This window comes from Pseudorasbora parva, chromosome 2 (genome assembly GCF_024679245.1).
Source record: "Pseudorasbora parva isolate DD20220531a chromosome 2, ASM2467924v1, whole genome shotgun sequence".
Taxonomy (NCBI): Eukaryota; Metazoa; Chordata; class Actinopteri; order Cypriniformes; family Gobionidae; genus Pseudorasbora; species Pseudorasbora parva.
In genome coordinates, this window is record NC_090173.1 from 27,218,272 (window position 1) to 27,241,389 (window position 23,118).

The 23,118-nt window shown below is 39.5% G+C and overlaps 5 protein-coding genes and 1 long non-coding RNA gene across 6 annotated transcripts; 3 read left to right on the plus strand and 3 right to left on the minus strand.

The window, feature by feature from the left end:
* Positions 1-347: 347 nt before the first annotated feature.
* On the minus strand, positions 348-4,601 carry si:ch73-141c7.1 (coenzyme Q-binding protein COQ10 homolog, mitochondrial). The gene is made up of 5 exons (XM_067414296.1): positions 4,403-4,601; positions 3,384-3,536; positions 3,106-3,298; positions 2,653-2,754; positions 348-898 (listed from the first exon to the last, which is right to left on the minus strand). Exons 1-5 carry the CDS (start codon positions 4,498-4,500, stop codon positions 740-742), a joined length of 705 nt encoding a protein of 234 aa, XP_067270397.1. The 5' UTR covers positions 4,501-4,601; the 3' UTR covers positions 348-739.
* Positions 4,602-4,730: 129 nt separating this feature from the next.
* Positions 4,731-9,023, plus strand: LOC137039096 (uncharacterized). The gene is made up of 3 exons (XR_010897589.1): positions 4,731-5,262; positions 5,372-5,516; positions 8,732-9,023. It is a non-coding gene; the product is annotated as an uncharacterized lncRNA (long non-coding RNA).
* Positions 5,797-10,552, minus strand: hsd17b1 (hydroxysteroid (17-beta) dehydrogenase 1). Its single transcript, XM_067414282.1, has 6 exons — positions 9,334-10,552; positions 9,017-9,178; positions 8,665-8,844; positions 7,803-7,896; positions 7,482-7,662; positions 5,797-6,958 (listed from the first exon to the last, which is right to left on the minus strand). Exons 1-6 carry the CDS (start codon positions 9,491-9,493, stop codon positions 6,791-6,793), a joined length of 945 nt encoding a protein of 314 aa, XP_067270383.1. The 5' UTR covers positions 9,494-10,552; the 3' UTR covers positions 5,797-6,790.
* A 19-nt stretch (positions 10,553-10,571) lies between these two features.
* On the minus strand, positions 10,572-13,374 carry LOC137039101 (heat shock 70 kDa protein-like). Its single transcript, XM_067414316.1, has 2 exons — positions 13,220-13,374; positions 10,572-12,761 (listed from the first exon to the last, which is right to left on the minus strand). Exon 2 carries the CDS (start codon positions 12,747-12,749, stop codon positions 10,818-10,820), a length of 1,932 nt encoding a protein of 643 aa, XP_067270417.1. The 5' UTR covers positions 12,750-12,761; positions 13,220-13,374; the 3' UTR covers positions 10,572-10,817.
* Positions 13,375-14,540: 1,166 nt separating this feature from the next.
* On the plus strand, positions 14,541-17,555 carry LOC137039109 (heat shock 70 kDa protein-like). Its single transcript, XM_067414325.1, has 2 exons — positions 14,541-14,696; positions 15,243-17,555. Exon 2 carries the CDS (start codon positions 15,266-15,268, stop codon positions 17,195-17,197), a length of 1,932 nt encoding a protein of 643 aa, XP_067270426.1. The 5' UTR covers positions 14,541-14,696; positions 15,243-15,265; the 3' UTR covers positions 17,198-17,555.
* A 1,967-nt stretch (positions 17,556-19,522) lies between these two features.
* LOC137039119 (heat shock 70 kDa protein) lies at positions 19,523-22,202 on the plus strand. Its single transcript, XM_067414337.1, has 2 exons — positions 19,523-19,678; positions 20,101-22,202. Exon 2 carries the CDS (start codon positions 20,124-20,126, stop codon positions 22,053-22,055), a length of 1,932 nt encoding a protein of 643 aa, XP_067270438.1. The 5' UTR covers positions 19,523-19,678; positions 20,101-20,123; the 3' UTR covers positions 22,056-22,202.
* Positions 22,203-23,118: the final 916 nt, after the last annotated feature.

Below are 23,118 nucleotides of genomic sequence, written 5' to 3' on the forward strand. Positions count from 1 at the left end.
TTCACACTGAAAGAGCATTTTGAACACGATACTGAGGTTTAGACATGTAATACGGTTAAATAGTTGCACCCATCAGGCAAGTAGAAATGTATGAAGTATAAAGCATTGTTTCAGCTTAAGAATTCAGCATATCGTGATTGTTGATAATACAAGAAATATGTTGTGACATCACCTAAACTAGAAGAGGAAGTGATGCATACCTATGTCTTGAATCTTTCATATATGTACAAAAACTGTGAAACATTTTGTAATCAATCTTTTGTGGCATTTTTTTAATGATTGAACTTTGACTATAGTGTTGTGTGTTTCTGACAACTTATGAATACATTTTTTTTTAAAACAGATGATTAAGAAAATATATTGTTTTTATTACAAGTCTGGAAAAAGTGCACTGAATGATAATTTAGAGCTGATTTCCCCCCTCTTTGGTCAACCATATGGACATAATGATCATAAACATGAAAAAGCATCCTTAAACACTACTACAATCATCATCCTCTTTCACTCCACATATATAAATTATACACATTACACACGCTCATCATCTTAATAAATTATAACTCTTATGGTTTAAATAAATAGGCTTTACACACGTTCTTATTTTAGCAAAAATATGTGCTGACATTAATAGTCCAAAATCCAACAAACTCGATTAAAAAGAGGAGCAGTTCTTCTCCAGAACTGACCGATTGTAACAATGTATGTGGTTGTAATGTAACTCCTTGTGTCTTTTGTTTCCTCAGGTTGCTCTTCTGAGTGATGTCTGCTGTCGATGGATGCCAGTGCTGTAAAGTTTATTTGCTCGTGTCTCAAAAGCATTGACCATCTGTTTGACCACCTCGTCGAAAAATACTGTCACTAATTGTGAGTGGAGCAGAGATTTGAACTCAAATGACACCTAGAGAGGGAACAAATGTTTATGGGTAAAATTAGCACAATTTGAATGCAAAAAATACATTTACTGTAATTGTGGTTGAAATTTTTAAAAATAGCGTGCTTTTTTTATTTAGTTTATTCAATAAGGATTTTGTACCAGTGTCATAGAGATGGATGTAGAGCTATGCGAGTAAGAGCTATGCGTGTCGCAGTAGGACCGGTTACATATAGTGCTGTGACCTGGCTGGAAGTGAGGTCATTTTGTTGTTTTCATTTTTATTTCAGTTTTAGTAACACAATTTTTTTTTAATGGTTTTATATGTTTTTATATATCAACTATAATAATCCTGCTTTGTACTAGGGTCTGTTCTTCATTAACTCAGTTAGCTGAATTTGATTGTTGACGATTTGTCTTGATCTCGGATTGTTTGGTTCTTCCACGCTCATCCTGGACTTACTGTCAAAGCAACAGGTCCGTCAGCTTAAACCTGCTCGGGATCAGTCTTATTTCATGTAAACAGGATTAGATTGCATCTTGAGGTGATACTTAAAATCTGTCCCAGCCACTGCTACTTTATTACAAGAGTTCCTTACTGAACCAGGAGGAATAATAATTTTAAATAATACTAATATATAAGTTTATTTGAATGTTGTTTAAAAGGTGTGTAATACTATAGACACGGTCACTAGATTGAGATTTTTGTGATGGAATAATTTCTTTATCATTTTAGTGGAGCCTTACACACATGCAGTAACATTATTCTGAGCCGTTCATTCATTTGAGTGATGACGGATATTATGGGATGGCTTGATGCAGCACAAGAGTTGCAGATAACTTGATCTTGACCCTTAAAAAACTTTAATTAAGGCTGTCACGTAAAAAATCTACTTCAAATTTATTTAAAAATGTAATGAATTGCGAATTACAACATTGAAATAAAAATGTAAAGGGTGTACAAATACTATAAAATCGTGAATTTAAATAATTGGGGAAAAACATAATTTATCTATTATAACTTTTATGTTGGTTTGGTCTGTTAGCTGTTAACTTATGAAGGTCCAGAAATCACGTTTTTTCTTTTTTTAATTAGTCTTTAATTTGTCAGTTTTTTCCACTGTGGCTTTTTAATTATATGTTATTATGTTGTCTTGATGCCAGCCAATCGTTGCACTGCTGATCGTGGTTTCGAGTATCGATGCATCTTCCCTCTTCAGTGAATGCAGGAACGCGCAGTGATATAATTAAATCGAGATATTTTAATCCAATCTGCAAATTCATTTGAAGAACCAAATTAGCCAGAGATCAGTTATCACGATTAGAAGATCTGGGATCTGTCAAATTATCTCAGATGTATTAAGCGAGGTACGAAGAACGGACCCCTGATGCTAACATTCATTCAGTTTTGATTTTTTTTCAATGGGTCCTTCCTTTAAAAATCCCTGTCGTCTTCCTGTGATGCCCATCACACCGTGTCTAATCCAGTGACATTTAGGTCATAGAGTTCCCTCCAGCACTGGAATGGTTATCATGCCTGTCTTCGTTACTGGCTATTTAAAGAGAAACGGAAAGGCAACCCACATGTGGTAAGAATAGCCACTGATCTGGTCTAATACCTCTGCTCACTTTGAACAGGAATTATGAGATTAACCCACCTAAGAGGAGGCGCAGGCGTAAAGAAAGTGTCAAACTGATGAATGTAGATTGTATAAGTGTGTGTATGTGTGTGTGTGTGTGTGTGTGTGTGTGTCTCTGTATTTGCTGGTTGCACTGCTTACAAAGAACTCCACATTGCAGGATTCGGCCTGGCCTGCAGCTCCAGGAGTGAATCGCCACAATGTCTCAAGGTGATTGAAGAGTGTCCCGTCTGTACACACCGCCTGAAACACATGCACAGACTTCAGACAAAGACAGCTTACTTGGTCAATATGTAAGATGTTCCTATGATGCATAGACATGTTGAAGGCTTAAGACAAACAGCCGAATTACTCTTGTTAAATGAGTTTCACTCATGGGCATCAGAACTATTGTATGTAGGTGGGACAAGACCCACTCATTTTTACTGTCTCTAATTCAGTACATGTCTGTTCACATTCCCCTAACTAATAAATGCTTCCTTATTTAAACACGTTTGACGTGTTATTTCCACTTTTCAAATGTTTTCTTAAATTTTATTGAACATAAATGCAATTCACAATAGAAATGGCTTTCTGATTTCTAAACAGACTCACTCGGACTTGGTGGTTCGGGATAACTGTGACCTCAGAGGTGTAGTGTTCGACGATTGGGGGGAACCCAATTTCAAGTTGAGCTCGCATGTCCCCGTTCCGTCCCTTTGTGACCTTTGATTTCTTGCACCAAGGCACAAACTGCTGGTACTGGTCCACATTGGCAACGACGTTGTACATCTGCTCGGGTGAGTAACTGGTGGGATAATGAACTTGTGTTACCATAGATATGGTTACAAGTGAAGGTTGTATGGTTTTATGCGACACTGGTGTTTACATACCCAATGCTTCGGCTCTCTAAGTACTCCATTCTCCGTGTTATAAGGGGGGCTGATAAGTTAATGAAGCTCCGGGAAGGCACCACTTGAGATGATGCTGAAGGAGGAGGTAAACTCACCCGCTGGGTTGCTAAGATGCCACATGAGCTCAAATGTCTACAGAACAAACATAAACAGTTACTGATATACAAAAGCTAAATACATTGTCATGTGTGTCTGGTTGCAAGCTTTCCTGTTGACGGGTTTGTTCACTACAAATACGATGTGACGCAGTGTTTTTAGATATTTCTGTGTTGGCCCGGTAAAATGACGTACATTCTAGTAAATAGTAAAGAGCAGCCGATCAATAAAGGTAACTTAAGTTGTTTCACATTTGCGTGGCACACGGCCAACAGCGCGCAGCCGCGCACTGACTGGCACTGCATTATTCAAACGAAACGATGCATGCGCTTTCAGGATTTTGTTAAAGCTAAATAAATAAAAAAAACTTGATCTTTCAAAAGAAAAAATAATATACTGGCCAAAATCTATGGTATAGTTACGATACATCAGGACTATTTGACAGAAATATAGTTGTTTTTAGTTTTTAATTCTGTTACTCTCGGTAGCTACTTTTCGCTCACAGCAGCTCTTTCAGTTTCACCGTCTCGTGACTTCTCACTCCCCTGTGAATGGTTTTACACCAGAGCTGCTCTTCTGCTTTGTTCAACATTCCCACAGACCCACACAATTCACAACTACTTGCAACACGTCCAAATCGGTATTCACCACGGCAACCATTTTAAATAAACATTAGACGTAGGCTTATTTTATTTAGCCTAACTATAAAGTGTAAAACCAAAATGAGTCTGAGCTGTGTCTGTGTTGATGGGGATCGAAGGTTAGTATAAGTGGATATACAGTTTGTACAGTATATCCACATAGAGTCCCCACAAATATTGTGTGGGTGTGTGTGTATATAAACCACCTGTAGGCTACAATCCTAGGCTAATTGCTGTAAATTTTGAGTGATGCGTTTTTACCTGAGGGAGCAGTTGGAGTTTCTCCTCATGACATCGCACGACTGTCTTTCCGAAATTTCCAGAGCCCGTAGTACAAGCGAGGTGGCCTTTTTTGCCATTTGTGCTATTAGACACTTGTGAAATCACTAAAACTATCAAAAGGTGCCCAGTGCAACGATTAGCATGTCAAGTGCCGCAGTAACTGTAACTGAAACCAGTGGAGGACTTTACTATAAGGGCAGAGCTGTGGAGTGACACACTGAGAGGGGAGGAGTTTAGAACCGACCCCCACAGGTAGGCTACTTAATTATGAAGTCATTCACCTTCAGGGGTTTCACTTTGGCGGCGACTGTCTGGAACAATGATTTAGGACGGTGATTCTCAACCTTTTTGGCTCCAAAGCCTTCCATGCCAGATAAAGATAAAGGGCCAGATTTACTAAACAGGGCAAACTAGCGTGAGAGCGCAATTCAACAAAAAAAGCGCCGATGGGAGTGGAAAGTTCCGCGCGTGATTCTGTTTAAAAGAACACAAATTAAAGAACGCAGGTGCATTTCCATAACGCAATCTACCAAGAGCATCGCAGGATAGTATCTGGCCCACATTTGAAAAAAAAATATTGAAATTACACTATTAAAAAATTAACTCATATATAGCCTAGGCTTTTCAAGACCATGGCGGAAACCAGATTTTGAAAGTGAACAAGCTAATTTTTTTTCTCATTCAAGAAGCTGTTTCGCATCGATATACGCCACTATATGGAAGAAAAGAATCGTAGTTTAATGCTGAATTTAAACCATTCTAAGTCATATTGAGGTCCTCTTTTTGTGAATCACTGCTTTATTGATGTGTAATGGAAACAGTCTCCTTTCCACAGAATGGTTTTTGTTGCATTCTATAAATACTTGAAACATTTTTTTTTTAATTTATCCTGAATATTAAATTAAATGTAATTATCATTTTGTATGTATTATGTGTCATGTTTTACAGAGAATATTGGCCATAACCTTTCCAGAACTGAGGCAACAAGATCTAAATTATTGGAGGGGAGGAATCATGCACTTCTAGCCTGGCCCAACATGTCATCTATAGGAACAGAAATAATCCAGATAAGGCAGATTCAGTTGGAATTAAGGTAACGTCACAGAAAGGATTAAATGTTAACTTTTCAGTCAGCACAGGATTGCAAAGTTCAACTAATTGTGTGTTGTGTAATACCTAGAACATCAGCCATGACTTTATTAGGATGGTCTTGATGTAGAAAATTTGTTCTTTTAGAGTCAGACCAGAGTCCATAATTTCAGATAAGTTGGCACTGCTGCAGTACTCACAAACACATATACTCAATGATACACCTGTATTTTATCAGCCTAGTGCCAGGACGAGCTGTGTGTGTGTTTGTGTGTATGTGTGTGTGTGTGTGTGTGTGTGTGTGTGTGTGTGTGTGTGTTATAAAGAGTTATTTTAGGAAGAATGCTCTGTCTACACATTTGGTCATTATAACTATTTGACTTTAATTAGGAACACACATTGTGGAACAGACATGCTCTCAAACACAGTGTATCTAAAATGGTTCCGCTGCTAAATGTTTATATCTATATATAGTTCACAGGGTCAGATATCAATCTTATTTTCTTACAAGTCCAAGAAAGTTCAATGTATTATGTTAGTATTATTACACTTATTAAAATTGAAATATATTGTGAATGTGACCTTAAAAGGGTCAACTCTTTGATTTATTTCAAACCTATGAACTAGTCCTTCGCATTGCAGTGGCTGATACTTGCATTAAGTGGCTTAAGTTGGTTATGTGACTGTCCCACCAAAACCAATCTCTCATGTTAGATCTAATCCTATTCTACAGTCCCTGATCAGAGTCCCAAAGGAAGACCGGATATAGTCAGGATACTATGGCACGCAAATTAGTACGTCATGTGTGCTTGTTACTGCACCTTATCAATGAACTATCTCGTTGGGCATCAGTGACGTCTGCATGTGACGATCAAGTTCAGTGTCCTTGAATTATATGCTTACAATATTGAGTAAAATATTGACCTTGCACAGACTTAATGTGCTCTGCCCTCATGTTCTCTGATTCTAGTAAACAAATGAAGAAAAATGTGAAACACTGAGGGTTTTAGGTGAGAGGGACAGGACAGTGCTGAACTCTGTACAGAATTGCAACTCAAGGGCTGAGGCATAGAGAAGAACACCCAAAGCTTTTATTTCCATTCCCTCTGTTGTACAAATCACAGGTATTTAGAGTATGCTAGTGATTCTAGCATAAAGTACCAGCAGAAACACTTCAGTTTCAGCTGAATGCTTAAAATGTCAAAACTTTTGAATTGTAAATCTACTGTTTTGTATAGTTGAGGGCTTATAAAATGAATAGTACTGGATGCATTAGCATCATATCTGTGGATCTGTATTGGGTGCAGAGAAGATGAGCTTGCTCATTGCTCGGATGTACTGAGAGCCATCCATGGAAGTTAGTTTCAGGCTGCTCATGGGTAGCAGGGCTCTGTTAGTGTAATATCTGAGGAATGGAGTTGGTGCTTCTATTGCCTCCAGATATACCTAAAAGTAAAAATAAGAGCAAGATATAAAATGTTAAAATGGTCAATATTCAATTTTACATAGAATATCTTATAAAACGGGGTGTAAATAGCAATGGAGAAAGATGCTCTACTTAAGAACAATGTGCAAAAGGCAATTAATTGTGATTAATAGCATCTAAAATAAACATTTTTGTATATATAATACATAATAGTGTAAATAGTATATTATATATATATATATATATATATATATATATATATATATATATTTATGAATGCAAATAGGCTATATAGTAACACACACACACACACACACACACACACACACACACACACACACACACACACACACACACACACACACACACACACACACACACACACACACACACACACACACACACACACACACACACACACACACACACACACACACACACACACACACACACACACACACACACACACACACACACACACACACACACACACACACACACACACACACACACACACACACACACACACAGTGTATGTAGCACCTGTATGATCTCATCAGTATCCTGAGCTGCATTCTGGAACACTGACTGGCAATGCTGCAGGTACTGATCATACAGGCAGCGTGTATGCGCGTCAACCTCCAGCGCCTCATCGCTGGGCTCCGTCCTCTTTAGGTTCATCAGGAAGTCTGTGTTGACTGGTCCACATTCAATCAGGCTCACACTGCAGCATGGGAGACAGAATGTTTAGATGGGAAATTGTATGGGTGCCTGAGCAGTTTATCTGAAGAACATTTAATTAGGCAAAAAGCTTCTGTATGGTTATACAAGACAAGTACAAAGATGTTCACTCATAATACCCACTGAATGTTGAAGTGCTGGAGTAAAATGGCCAGGCTCTCACAAGCGCCCTCTACTGCAAATTTGCTAGCACAGTAGACCTCATTGAATGGCAAACCTGGTTTTGAACAGAGAACATATTTTATTTAACCCCATTCTTTACTGAGGTTTAAGCTTAGAAAAGGGGCAGTTGTGGCCTAATGTTAGAGAGCCGAACTTGTAACCCAAAGGTTCTAAGATTCTTAATACTGGCACGAAATTAATCAGGCAACTCCCAATCGCTCCTGTGTGTGTTCACTCACTGCTAATATGTGTGCACTAACTTGGATTGGTTAAAAGCAGAGGACAAATATGGGTTACCATATTGGCCTTTCACATGACTAAAAAAAAAATATATATATATATATATATATAATTGCCAATGATGTAAGAAAAACACTTCAAGAGAGATTTTTTTCTTACAGGTAAATCTTGTTACTTTTTAAATCTTGATCTTGTAAATCAATGTAAAGATATTGCCTCATTTGGCTTGCTCAGTTGGGGTTTAAAAACAAATATTCAGTAATATTATTGATTCAACTGCACTGACACTGTCAGACGAGAACAAAATCTTTACTGAATTGATCTGGATAATGACACTATTGTTTGCTGTAGAGCTTGTTTCATAATTGATAAATTCTCCATAATTGACAAGACTGTGTCAAAGCAGCTTCACAGTAATAAACAGTTACAAATAACAATAAAGTGCTATATAAATTGTGACATTGACATTTTTCAAAAATGGAAAAACAAAACAGAGAACTGATTAAGAAAATCATTTTTGCAATGAATTTTTTTGCTTCACTACATTTAAAAAAAATCATTTTTTTTCTCCATCACCACTTACCCTGTAGCCCTCCCATGCTGCCGGTCACAATGATTCGTCCATGTCTTTTTCTCTTCATGTCCGGTAGGAAGGTCTGTATGGTGCGAAGTGTGCCCAGCAGATTGACATCCAGGATTCCACGCATAGTGTCCAGTGATTGAGCTTCCAGAGGACCAATCAGACCTACCCCTGCATTACAAACTAACACAAATATATCAGGAAGGAATCAATTGATCCAAAAGTCCTTTGTTTAAAATAAGGGATTTGTTAGCACAGTGAATTTAAAGGATGCTTGATCATGTGGGGTTTTAACCTTGTCTTTATACACACATTTTCCCTTTGAACGTATGTGATGTCTTATACTTTCTCTTACCCAGTATGTCAATTCTTCCCTCTGTAACATTTCTTTTAGCATCAAGTATAGACTGCTGGTCTGTCACATCCATCTGTAATATGGCCATAGTGTCTTTATGGAGCCCTCTCACACTTTCCAACAGCCGTTGCTTCTTGTCCAGATTCCGCATGGTAGCATAAACTAAACAACAGCAATAATCATTCGTACCATTTTTAAACAATGATTGTAGCTATATAAAAAGAACACTTTCTACTAAAGTTAACTGTTATTGTCAGACATACTTGTCAGCAGGTAAAAAGGACCACAGAAATGCGCTGTTTTGTTACATCAGTTACCTTTGTAGGCTTTTGATGGATTTGATGCGAGATGCACAGCAAGACTGAGCCCAATCCCTGAAGAGCATCCAGTAATGAGAACAACTTTCTGCTCCATTTGTGCAATAAAACAACAGTCTGTAACACCAAAGAGATGAGCGCTGCAGTGGAAGTGTTCCATCTAAGTGCTTTGTCTCTGATTCAAATGTTTTAGCTTTATCTGTTATCACAAGGCCAGCTTCGTGTAAACATTTTTGGTTCACACTCTTTTTTTTTTTTTTCCCGCTCAGCAGGTGCGGCTTCCAACTTACGTTGGAACAATTAGCTGGTACATGTCACCAGCTAATATTAAACTAACACAAAGAAATTAAATATTCAGTAAATTACTTAAATATACTTTTTTTGTTAGTGTTAAAATGATAATGGCAGAAACATCTATCATTTATAGATACAGATTTTAAATTATGTTTTCATCAATGTTTAAAAAAAAAAAACCTTTAAAAAGTATTTTATTTGATGCCACAAAAAGTTGATACTTGGTTGGTTAGCAACTTCATGTGACAGATTAAATGTGTGTCAGTATCTAAACCCTGTACCATTTATCTCCACAAATATTTTGGTAATAGCATTTTTCTTTCTAATTTTCATTTGTTTATTTCAATATTTCCCCCCTAAAGTAGACAGCTGAAGATAAATAAAGATGTTAACAGCACTAAAATTATTTTTTGAAGTTGTAAATAAAACAAAAGATTATCTGAGTATATTTTACACAATATACTGATATACTTGCCGTTCCTCTAATTGTGAAATTTGCTAGCATTTCTGAGTGAGAATTGTTTTACACCTGTTTATTTTTTCACTGTGTTGAGTCTGTGTGTCTGACTTGCATGAAGTTGTCATACTTATCAGTAAATAGGCTGTACTCACCTATACTATTTATTTCATGTCACTAGTTCCTCTGAGATTTATTTTTGACACATTCTACTAAATATTTTCATTAATGTGGTCTTGCAGTCTAGGGTGAGATTAAATAAATTTCTACCACTTAATCCAAGACTTAAAAAAAGTATTTTTTAAACAATACATATCTTTTTTATGATTAATTCTTCATTGTATTCACAATTAAAACTCTTCCCTGGAACACAAAACACTACAACTTCAGTAAACTTATTTAAAATCTATTTAAGAACAGCTGCACCGTGTTCAAAAATGTAATAAACAGTCAAAATAAATAACATCAACTGAACAAAAAAGGGGGATCATTGATAACACACTTCATATTTAATAATAAAAACTTGAACAATGTTCATTATCCATAAAAGATGATCATCTTTGTATTATTTAAATCGTTACAGTATATACAAATTGAGTACACAAAATACAGTGGTTTATGGCTAATAAATAACAAAACAGGACTGTTAAAGCAGTATTGACATTAAAAAAAATATCCTTGCCCTAAGTTTTAAATGAGTTCTAACTGACACATTTCGTGTTAGTCCATAACTTTAATCCACCTCTTCAATAGTTGGTCCCTGGGAAGCGGCCCCTGATCCGCCGCGTGCCTGAGCTCCACAGCCTCCAGCTGGCATCCCTCCCTGATAAAGCTTAGTGATGATTGGGTTGCAGACTTTCTCCAGTTCCTTCAGCTGATGTTCATACTCCTCTTTATCAGCCAGCTGGTTGTTCTCTAGCCAGCTGATGGTCTGGTTGCACTTCTCTATGACTTTCTTCTTGTCATCCTCACTGATCTTGCCTTTCAGGTTCTCATCTTCCACGCTGCTCTTCATGTTGAAGGCATAAGACTCCAGGGAGTTTTTGGCAGCAATCTTCTCTCTTTGCAGATCATCTTCAGCTTTATACTTGTCTGCCTCCTGCACCATTCTCTCAATGTCCTCTTTGCTCAGTCTGCCCTTGTCATTGGTGATGGTGATCTTGTTCTCTTTTCCAGTGCTTTTGTCCACCGCTGACACGTTTAGGATTCCGTTGGCGTCAATGTCAAACGTCACTTCAATCTGAGGGACTCCACGCGGTGCAGGTGGAATTCCTGTGAGCTCAAATTTACCCAGCAGGTTGTTGTCTTTGGTCATGGCCCTCTCTCCCTCAAACACTTGGATCAGGACACCAGGCTGGTTGTCTGAGTAGGTGGTGAAGGTCTGGGTCTGTTTGGTGGGGATGGTGGTGTTGCGTTTGATGAGGGCCGTCATGACTCCACCTGCGGTTTCAATACCCAGGGACAGTGGCGCAACATCCAGCAGCAGCAGGTCCTGGACATTTCCAGATGTGTCACCCATGAGGATGGCGGCTTGCACCGCTGCACCATAAGCCACTGCCTCATCAGGGTTGATGCTCTTGTTCAAGTCCCTGCCGTTGAAGAAATCCTGCAGAAGCTTCTGGATCTTTGGGATTCTAGTTGATCCACCAACCAGAACAATGTCATGGATCTGAGACTTGTCCATCTTGGCGTCGCTCAGGGCTTTCTCCACAGGCTCAAGTGTTCCCCTGAAGAGGTCTGAGCACATCTCTTCAAAGCGGGCTCTGGTGATGGACGTGTAGAAGTCGATGCCCTCGTACAGCGAGTCGATCTCAATGCTGGCCTGAGAGCTGGAGGAGAGGGTTCTCTTGGCCCGCTCACACGCTGTGCGCAGCCTCCTCAGTGCCCTCTTGTTCTGACTGATGTCCTTCTTGTGCTTCCTTTTGAATTCTTCTACAAAGTGATTCACCATGCGGTTGTCAAAGTCCTCGCCACCCAGATGAGTGTCTCCGGCTGTGGACTTCACCTCAAAGATGCCATCTTCAATGGTCAGGATGGACACATCAAAGGTGCCTCCACCCAGGTCAAAGATCAGGACATTACGCTCTCCTCCTTTGCCTTTGTCAAGGCCGTAGGCGATGGCTGCAGCTGTGGGCTCGTTGATGATTCTGAGGACATTGAGCCCAGCGATTACTCCTGCATCTTTTGTGGCTTGCCTCTGGGAGTCATTGAAATAAGCAGGAACTGTGATAACGGCGTTTGTCACCTTCTGCCCCAGATAAGCTTCAGCAATCTCCTTCATCTTCACCAGGACCATAGAGGAAACTTCTTCAGGATAAAATGTCTTGTTTTCTCCTTTGTATTCGACTTGAACCTTTGGTTTTCCGCTATCACTGACGACTTGGAAGGACCAGTGCTTCATGTCAGACTGCACTACTGGGTCATCAAACTTCCTGCCAATCAGCCTCTTGGCATCAAACACGGTGTTGTTGGGGTTCATGGCCACCTGGTTTTTAGCTGCATCCCCAATGAGCCTCTCTGTGTCTGTGAAGGCAACATAGCTGGGTGTTGTTCTGTTCCCCTGGTCATTGGCGATGATCTCCACTTTTCCATGCTGAAACACCCCCACACAGGAGTAGGTGGTGCCCAGGTCAATTCCAATAGCGACTCCTTTCGCTGATGACATGTTTTATTACAACTATAGTAAAACACAACAAAGAACAATCAGATGTTTTATAAATTTTTATATATATATATATATATATAAAAAGTAAACAACATAATCAAATTTTGTATTCATTTATTTTTTTTTACTTTTTTTCTTGATGCGAAAAAAAGTGTAGAATACAGTGGTCAGATGCATAAAAACCATTCTAAGGAGTTAATCGAAGAAAAAAAAGTGATACAGGTTTTAGATCAGTATAATTTTAATAAGAAAAGTAAGAATTATCACCTGGTTGGTAACTGCTAGTTAATCCAACTATAGGCTACACAGTTTAAACATGGCTAAGTTAAAAGCAACTGGCGCACTGCTGGTTTATTTAGAAGACTATATATACTGTCTGCGTAATACATATTCTAATATTGAAACAAACATCAAGTAGATACACAACGCATTTTGTCCAACATCTACAATAAAATAAAGTGTAAACTTACCGTAAACGTAGAGCAGATATTTCAATTGAATTAGGCTAATTTACACCTCGGAAAAACTGTAAGTTTTATCTCTTGCTTTACAGGTCGCTCCTCTTATGAGTTTCGTTATAGGCTCTGACATCAACTCTTTAAATACACTAGAGCGCGCACGCGTTCAAATTCTACACAGTTCTGGAAAAGTCCAGTGAATCGGACCAATCAAAATCAAAACACAGCAAGCGGTAGCGTCACGTCAGCTGTTACTAAGACAACTGAGAGGACATTTCTGGAGGTTTCTAGAACTATGCGGTGAAGTAAAATTACGCCAAACAGAATAAGAGCGAATTTGTAATAGTGTAACCTCGCGTAATAATGCTTCAAGGCATCATATTTCCTTAATTTCCCACAATTTAAGTATTACTGTACTAACTGTATTACCGGAAGTCTGAAATACAGAAACAGAAAATAGCTAGCTCTCTAGGTTAATAAACCATGCCGCTTTAATAGAGGACACCCAGCTATTTTATTTTGGCCACTGATGCATTGCACAGCCCAAAGTTAATTAAGTAGCTTTAGATGAACTGTGCGTTTGTAATCCGTTCACAATACACATGACATCTTGTGTCAATAACATTTGAGGAAGAATAATAATGGGTGAAATGGGAGAACAAAATAATACGCCCTGAATGCACTTAACAGTGACATCTGTTGACAATAGACCAGAATGACAAAACGTGCCAGTCACCAATGTTCCAGAATCATCTCTTTATGGTAAATAAGACGTAAATAACTCCCACAGTCCTACATAAATGTAAAACTAAGGGTAAATAACAAATAGAAGAAATGCAGGCACTGAAAAGCACAGCTGTATCCCACAAAAATACTTATAGCTATATTATCAATGGAATAATTAGTTTGACGAGACTTGTTGCAAACTCGGACAATTTAATTAAAACGTCGATTTTAATGAACAAAAATAGCTAACATTAGTGGTTATTTCTTAATAGTTACATTTATTTTTGGCATACGAACATAATTGGAACAAAAGTTTCTGCATATTTTACTGCATGTCCATAAGGAATAAACAACTTAAACTGTTTAGCGTTCACGAGAAATAGTCTGAATGCTTAAAAAATAAAAGCACCGCAGAGCACAGACTACGAGGCTCACTGAAAAGCTATTTAATATCACAGAAAACTCCAGAAATAGCTAGAACTGGACTGTACAATCACAGATATGTGTACGTTTGCAATGACGCAGCGTAGTGGGTGGAGCCATTTCGCTGTGCTGGTTTTTGATTGGTCGAACTGGCTGGCGCTTTCGAGAAACTTCAACAGCACTATGCTGGAGAATATAAAACACGACTGGTTTCAGTGATCAGATTCAGTTACAGACCTTGTGATATTTGGGAACACAGCGGAGAGAGCGAGACAGCGAAGTGTATCGTCCAGACAACGAGCCACAATACGCCTGTCAGAAAATATCTAAATCATTAAAGGTAAGTGTAAAATTAAAATTACCGCTGTGTTTTTTCTATGAAGTTTATCTACTTGCGCCATAAATCTGTACAACTAGCTTACAGTAAATTATGTTTTATCCTATAGCCTACACCAGGGCTATTCAAATCTTACCCTGGAGGGCCAATGCACTGCAGAGTTTAGCTCCAACCCTGATCAAAACACCCACCTGTTATTTTCTAATGATCCTGGAGACATTGATTAGCATGTTCAGGTGTGCTTGATTAAGGTTGGAGCTAAACTCTGCACTGCATTGGCCCTCCAGGGTAAGATTTGAATAGCCCTGGCCTACACGTTTCATGATTATATTGGACTGTTTATACATAGTTATATTAAACATTATTCATTGTAATAATAATAATATGGTCTTCTCATTTATTTTACCATTAGTGTGAACATGCTAAAATGTAAAAAAATATTTATAAAAGAAAGAATTATTGTTTAACTGCAAAAATAATATTAATTGTATGGTTAAAATGAATGGTTTTACATCGCAATTTCCATTTTTTTTCTTTTGCTTGTTACAGGTAGACATTAAAAGAAACCAAACATGTCATCAGCGAAAGGAGTAGCTATTGGAATTGACCTGGGCACCACCTACTCCTGTGTGGGGGTGTTTCAGCATGGAAAAGTGGAGATCATCGCCAATGACCAGGGGAACAGAACAACACCCAGCTATGTTGCCTTCACAGACACAGAGAGGCTCATTGGGGATGCAGCTAAAAACCAGGTGGCCATGAACCCCAACAACACCGTGTTTGATGCCAAGAGGCTGATTGGCAGGAAGTTTGATGACCCAGTAGTGCAGTCTGACATGAAGCACTGGTCCTTCCAAGTCGTCAGTGATAGCGGAAAACCAAAGGTTCAAGTCGAATACAAAGGAGAAAACAAGACATTTTATCCTGAAGAAGTTTCCTCTATGGTCCTGGTGAAGATGAAGGAGATTGCTGAAGCTTATCTGGGGCAGAAGGTGACAAACGCCGTTATCACAGTTCCTGCTTATTTCAATGACTCCCAGAGGCAAGCCACAAAAGATGCAGGAGTAATCGCTGGGCTCAATGTCCTCAGAATCATCAACGAGCCCACAGCTGCAGCCATCGCCTACGGCCTTGACAAAGGCAAAGGAGGAGAGCGTAATGTCCTGATCTTTGACCTGGGTGGAGGCACCTTTGATGTGTCCATCCTGACCATTGAAGATGGCATCTTTGAGGTGAAGTCCACAGCCGGAGACACTCATCTGGGTGGCGAGGACTTTGACAACCGCATGGTGAATCACTTTGTAGAAGAATTCAAAAGGAAGCACAAGAAAGACATCAGTCAGAACAAGAGGGCACTGAGGAGGCTGCGCACAGCGTGTGAGCGGGCCAAGAGAACCCTCTCCTCCAGCTCTCAGGCCAGCATTGAGATCGACTCGCTGTACGAGGGCATCGACTTCTACACGTCCATCACCAGAGCCCGCTTTGAAGAGATGTGCTCAGACCTCTTCAGGGGAACACTTGAGCCTGTGGAGAAAGCCCTGAAAGATGCCAAGATGGACAAGTCTCAGATCCATGACATTGTTCTGGTTGGTGGATCAACTAGAATCCCAAAGATCCAGAAGCTTCTGCAGGATTTCTTCAACGGCAGGGACTTGAACAAGAGCATCAACCCTGATGAGGCAGTGGCTTATGGTGCAGCGGTGCAAGCCGCCATCCTCATGGGTGACACATCTGGAAATGTCCAGGACCTGCTGCTGCTGGATGTTGCGCCACTGTCCCTGGGTATTGAAACCGCAGGTGGAGTCATGACGGCCCTCATCAAACGCAACACCACCATCCCCACCAAACAGACCCAGACCTTCACCACCTACTCAGACAACCAGCCTGGTGTCCTGATCCAGGTGTTTGAGGGAGAGAGGGCCATGACCAAAGACAACAACCTGCTGGGTAAATTTGAGCTCACAGGAATTCCACCTGCACCTCGTGGAGTCCCTCAGATTGAGGTGACGTTTGACATTGACGCCAACGGAATCCTAAACGTGTCAGCGGTGGACAAAAGCACTGGAAAAGAGAACAAGATCACCATCACCAATGACAAGGGCAGACTGAGCAAAGAGGACATTGAGAGAATGGTGCAGGAGGCAGACAAGTATAAAGCTGAAGATGATCTGCAAAGAGAGAAGATTGCTGCCAAAAACTCCCTGGAGTCTTATGCCTTCAACATGAAGAGCAGCGTGGAAGATGAGAACCTGAAAGGCAAGATCAGTGAGGATGACAAGAAGAAAGTCATAGAGAAGTGCAACCAGACCATCAGCTGGCTAGAGAACAACCAGCTGGCTGATAAAGAGGAGTATGAACATCAGCTGAAGGAACTGGAGAAAGTCTGCAACCCAATCATCACTAAGCTTTATCAGGGAGGGATGCCAGCTGGAGGCTGTGGAGCTCAGGCACGCAGTGGATCAGGAGCCGCTTCCCAGGGACCAACTATTGAAGAGGTGGATTAAAACAACACATAAACTGAATGGTGAAGGGACTGATATAAATCTTTCCTCTTTGGCTCTTCCATTTTTTTTTTTTCCAGGCCTCATTACATTATGATATTTTTTTACCCACTAATGCTCACACATTTCTTCAGTTCAAAATTGATATGTAAACTGTTATCTCATTGTACAGTACATTAGTTTACTCCATCTGCCCATGAAAAACATTTGCTAATACAAAAATGTGTTAACCTAAGTCAATTTGTTTTGTTTTGATAATAAGCTTGAAATTTCTAAGATGTGATATTATTTTTTATTTGTGATTTATTTATTCCATGTTGATACATGTTGTAAAACTATGTAAATAAAATGTTTAATATTTTTTCAAATTGTATTTTTTTTTAAAGTACTCTAAATCTAAACAGTTGCCTTTATTCAAATAAATAAGACCGACATAATAACACTAAAGGCACCAAGAATATTACCAGACAGCAGTTTTGAGTCGACGGTGCAGATTCACAAATGAATTTGGGTTAAAAATCATTCTACACATTTATGCTGTAGTTACTGATATAAGCAGCAGGGGTCAGTATGAGCTGACTGTAAAACAGACAATTATACATTTCTGTATCTAGTGTAGCTAATCCTGCAAAGCTTTTTAGTTGAACCCTGATATGAGCACAGCAAAAAAGAGACTATGACATAATCTTCCTCAACTTTAGATACCGATCCCTCATCACAACACCAATTAGCTGGCATCTTCATATGGAACACACAGTCTCTCTCTCTCTCTCTCTCTCTCTCTCTCTCTCTCTCTCTCTCTCTCTCTCTCTCTCTCTCTCTCTCTCTCTCTCTCTCACACACACACACACACACACACACACACACACACACAAGATGGTTAATTACCAATAGTGGAATTATGTCATTCATCTAGAGTGCGACACCATCTAGAGTTACCAAAGGAATATCGAATGTCAAACTGTAGAACACACTGCAAAGATACACAAATTACGTGAAATATTGCAAAGTGGGTTTTCTAGTCTGGTTGAGTTGTTCTTAATAGATCAAAATATATTTGAATTACTTGCAGTTATTCTAAAAAAAAGCTTACTGTTAAAATATAAGTTTGTAATATTGTAAATCACGTAATGCTATGTTAACTGAATGCAATTGTTTGTGTAGCCTATTAAAGAACATTGAGTAGGCCTAAATAATATTCAATGTAAATTTAAATTCTTTTGTTAGGTACAATAGCTACACAAACTTAAATTTAAAGTTATTTGAATAAAACAGGTTGTGTTTACTATAATTATTCCAATTTGGAGTAGCCTAAAGCTTCAAAGCTATTTGCTTAATTTCGTACAATTTCAGTAATAGTATTACTGAACTAACTGTATTACTGGAAGTCTGAAATACCAAATACAGCTATATCTAGGTTAATACACCATTTGAACATGCCGCTTTAACAAAGAACATTCACCCAGCTATTTTATTTTGGCCACTGATGCATTGCACAGCCCAAAGTTAATTTAGTAGCTTTAGATGAACTGTGCATTTGTAATCAGTTCACAATACACACGTGGCATCTTGTGTCAATAACATTTGAGGAAGAATAATAATGGGTGAATTGGGAGAACAAAATAATACGCCCTGAATGCACTTAACAGTGACATCTGTTGACAATAGACCAGAATGACAAAACGTGCCAGTCACCAATGTTCCAGAATCATCTCTTTATGGTAAATAAGACGTAAATAACTCCCACAGTCCTACATAAATGTAAAACTGAGGGTAAATAACAAATAGAAGAAATGCAGGCACTGAAAAGCACAGCTGTATCCCACAAAAATACTTATAGCTATATTTATTATCAATGGAATAATTAGTTTGCCTCTTACGAGACTTTTTTGTTGCAAACTCGGACAATTTAATTAAAACGTCGATTTTAATGAACAAAAATAGCTAACATTAGTGGTTATTTCTTAATAGTTACATTTATTTTTGGCATACGAACATAATTGGAACAAAAGTTTCTTAGTAGATTAAGCGTGTTTTTTGCATATTTTACTGCATGTCCATAAGGAATAAACAACTTAAACTGTTTAGCGTTCACGAGAAATAGTCTGAATGCTTAAAAAATAAAAGCACCGCAGAGCACAGACTACGAGGCTCACTGAAAAGCTATTTAATATCACAGAAAACTCCAGAAATAGCTAGAACTGGACTGTACAATCACAGATATGTGTACGTTTGCAATGACGCAGCGTAGTGGGTGGAGCCATTTCGCTGTGCTGGTTTTTGATTGGTCGAACTGGCTGGCGCTTTCGAGAAACTTCAACAGCACTATGCTGGAGAATATAAAACACGACTGGTTTCAGTGATCAGATTCAGTTACAGACCTTGTGATATTTGGGAACACAGCGGAGAGAGCGAGACAGCGAAGTGTATCGTCCAGACAACGAGCCACAATACGCCTGTCAGAAAATATCTAAATCATTAAAGGTAAGTGTAAAATTAAAACTACCGCGGTGCTTTTTCTATTGAGTTTATCTACTTGCGCCATAAATCTGTACAACTAGCTTACAGTAAATTATGTTTTATCCTATAGCCTACACGTTTCATGATTAGATATTAACACAGACATGTGATGAGAGCCACCTAACGAATTAAATAGGAATTTATTTATGTTTAACAAATAATTATATTGGGACTGTTTATACATAGTTGTATTAAACATTATTCATTGTAATAATAATAATATGGTCTTCTAATTTATTTTACCATTAGTGTGAACATGCTAAAATGTAAAAAAATATTTATAAAAGAAAGAATTATTGTTTAACTGCAAAAATAATATTAATTGTATGGTTAAAATGAATAGTTTTACATCACAATTTCCAATTTTTTTCTTTTGCTTGTTACAGGTAGACATTAAAAGAAACCAAACATGTCATCAGCGAAAGGAGTAGCTATTGGAATTGACCTGGGCACCACCTACTCCTGTGTGGGGGTGTTTCAACATGGAAAAGTGGAGATCATCGCCAATGACCAGGGGAACAGAACAACACCCAGCTATGTTGCCTTCACAGACACAGAGAGGCTCATTGGGGATGCAGCTAAAAACCAGGTGGCCATGAACCCCAACAACACCGTGTTTGATGCCAAGAGGCTGATTGGCAGGAAGTTTGATGACCCAGTAGTGCAGTCTGACATGAAGCACTGGTCCTTCCAAGTCGTCAGTGATAGCGGAAAACCAAAGGTTCAAGTCGAATACAAAGGGGAAAACAAGACATTTTATCCTGAAGAAGTTTCCTCTATGGTCCTGGTGAAGATGAAGGAGATTGCTGAAGCTTATCTGGGGCAGAAGGTGACAAACGCCGTTATCACAGTTCCTGCTTATTTCAATGACTCCCAGAGGCAAGCCACAAAAGATGCAGGAGTAATCGCTGGGCTCAATGTCCTCAGAATCATCAACGAGCCCACAGCTGCAGCCATCGCCTACGGCCTTGACAAAGGCAAAGGAGGAGAGCGTAATGTCCTGATCTTTGACCTGGGTGGAGGCACCTTTGATGTGTCCATCCTGACCATTGAAGATGGCATCTTTGAGGTGAAGTCCACAGCCGGAGACACTCATCTGGGTGGCGAGGACTTTGACAACCGCATGGTGAATCACTTTGTAGAAGAATTCAAAAGGAAGCACAAGAAAGACATCAGTCAGAACAAGAGGGCACTGAGGAGGCTGCGCACAGCGTGTGAGCGGGCCAAGAGAACCCTCTCCTCCAGCTCTCAGGCCAGCATTGAGATCGACTCGCTGTACGAGGGCATCGACTTCTACACGTCCATCACCAGAGCCCGCTTTGAAGAGATGTGCTCAGACCTCTTCAGGGGAACACTTGAGCCTGTGGAGAAAGCCCTGAGAGACGCCAAGATGGACAAGTCTCAGATCCATGACATTGTTCTGGTTGGTGGATCAACTAGAATCCCAAAGATCCAGAAGCTTCTGCAGGATTTCTTCAATGGCAGGGACTTGAACAAGAGCATCAACCCTGATGAGGCAGTGGCTTATGGTGCAGCGGTGCAAGCCGCCATCCTCATGGGTGACACATCTGGAAATGTCCAGGACCTGCTGCTGCTGGATGTTGCGCCACTGTCCCTGGGTATTGAAACCGCAGGTGGAGTCATGACGGCCCTCATCAAACGCAACACCACCATCCCCACCAAACAGACCCAGACCTTCACCACCTACTCAGACAACCAGCCTGGTGTCCTGATCCAGGTGTTTGAGGGAGAGAGGGCCATGACCAAAGACAACAACCTGCTGGGTAAATTTGAGCTCACAGGAATTCCACCTGCACCTCGTGGAGTCCCTCAGATTGAGGTGACGTTTGACATTGACGCCAACGGAATCCTAAACGTGTCAGCGGTGGACAAAAGCACTGGAAAAGAGAACAAGATCACCATCACCAATGACAAGGGCAGACTGAGCAAAGAGGACATTGAGAGAATGGTGCAGGAGGCAGACAAGTATAAAGCTGAAGATGATCTGCAAAGAGAGAAGATTGCTGCCAAAAACTCCCTGGAGTCTTATGCCTTCAACATGAAGAGCAGCGTGGAAGATGAGAACCTGAAAGGCAAGATCAGTGAGGATGACAAGAAGAAAGTCATAGAGAAGTGCAACCAGACCATCAGCTGGCTAGAGAACAACCAGCTGGCTGATAAAGAGGAGTATGAACATCAGCTGAAGGAACTGGAGAAAGTCTGCAACCCAATCATCACTAAGCTTTATCAGGGAGGGATGCCAGCTGGAGGCTGTGGAGCTCAGGCACGCAGTGGATCAGGAGCCGCTTCCCAGGGACCAACTATTGAAGAGGTGGATTAAAACAACACATAAACTGAATGGTGAAGGGACTGATATAAATCTTTCCTCTTTGGCTCTTCCATTTTTTTTTTTCCAGGCCTCATTACATTATGATATTTTTTTACCCACTAATGCTCACACATTTCTTCAGTTCAAAATTGATATGTAAACTGTTATCTCATTGTACAGTACATTAGTTTACTCCATCTGCCCATGAAAAACATTTGCTAATACAAAAATGTGTTAACCTAAGTCAATTTGTTTTGTTTTGATAATAAGCTTGAAATTTCTAAGATGTGATATTATTTTTTATTTGTGATTTATTTATTCCATGTTGATACATGTTGTAAAACTATGTAAATAAAATGTTTAATATTTTTTCAAATTGTATTTTTTTTAAAGTACTCTAAATCTAAACAGTTGCCTTCATTCAAATAAATAAGACCGACATAATAACACTAAAGGCACCAAGAATATTACCAGACAGCAGTTTTGAGTCGACGGTGCAGATTCACAAATGAATTTGGGTTAAAAATCATTCTACACATTTATGCTGTAGTTACTGATATAAGCAGCAGGGGTCAGTATGAGCTGACTGTAAAACAGACAATTATACATTTCTGTATCTAGTGTAGCTAATCCTGCAAAGCTTTTTAGTTGAACCCTGATATGAGCACAGCAAAAAAGAGACTATGACATAATCTTCCTCAACTTTAGATACCGATCCCTCATCACAACACCAATTAGCTGGCATCTTCATTTGGAACACACAGTCTCTCTCTCTCTCTCTCTCTCTCTCTCTCTCTCTCTCTCTCTCTCTCTCTCTCTCTCTCTCTCTCTCTCTCTCTCTCTCTCTCTCTCTCTCTCTCTCTCTCTCTCTCTCTCTCTCTCTCACTCACACACACACACACACACACACACACACACACACGATGGTTAATTACCAATAGTGGAATTATGTCATTCATCTATCCCTTGATCGGCCCTCGCGGTCCAGCTGACCCCGATGGACTTTTCCTCCATTTTTGAAAAGTGTTCCCTTCATCTCAGGGCTATGAGACTCTAAGACTTTTCCTAAATAATC

Coding starts and splice junctions, on each gene's coding strand:
- hsd17b1 (XM_067414282.1), bottom strand. CDS start 9,493: ATGGAACACTTCCACTGCAGCGCTCATCTCTTTGGTGTTACAGACTGT. Junction 8,845..9,016: donor GGGAAGAATTGACATACTGG/GTAAGAGAAAGT, acceptor TATTTGTGTTAG/TTTGTAATGCAGGGGTAGGT. Junction 7,897..8,664: donor CAGCATGGGAGGGCTACAGG/GTAAGTGGTGAT, acceptor GTTCAAAACCAG/GTTTGCCATTCAATGAGGTC.
- LOC137039119 (XM_067414337.1), top strand. CDS start 20,124: ATGTCATCAGCGAAAGGAGTAGCTATTGGAATTGACCTGGGCACCACC.
- LOC137039109 (XM_067414325.1), top strand. CDS start 15,266: ATGTCATCAGCGAAAGGAGTAGCTATTGGAATTGACCTGGGCACCACC.
- si:ch73-141c7.1 (XM_067414296.1), bottom strand. CDS start 4,500: ATGGCAAAAAAGGCCACCTCGCTTGTACTACGGGCTCTGGAAATTTCG. Junction 3,299..3,383: donor TTAGAGAGCCGAAGCATTGG/GTATGTAAACAC, acceptor TTATCCCACCAG/TTACTCACCCGAGCAGATGT. Junction 2,755..3,105: donor TCCCGAACCACCAAGTCCGA/GTGAGTCTGTTT, acceptor CATGTGTTTCAG/GCGGTGTGTACAGACGGGAC.
- LOC137039101 (XM_067414316.1), bottom strand. CDS start 12,749: ATGTCATCAGCGAAAGGAGTCGCTATTGGAATTGACCTGGGCACCACC.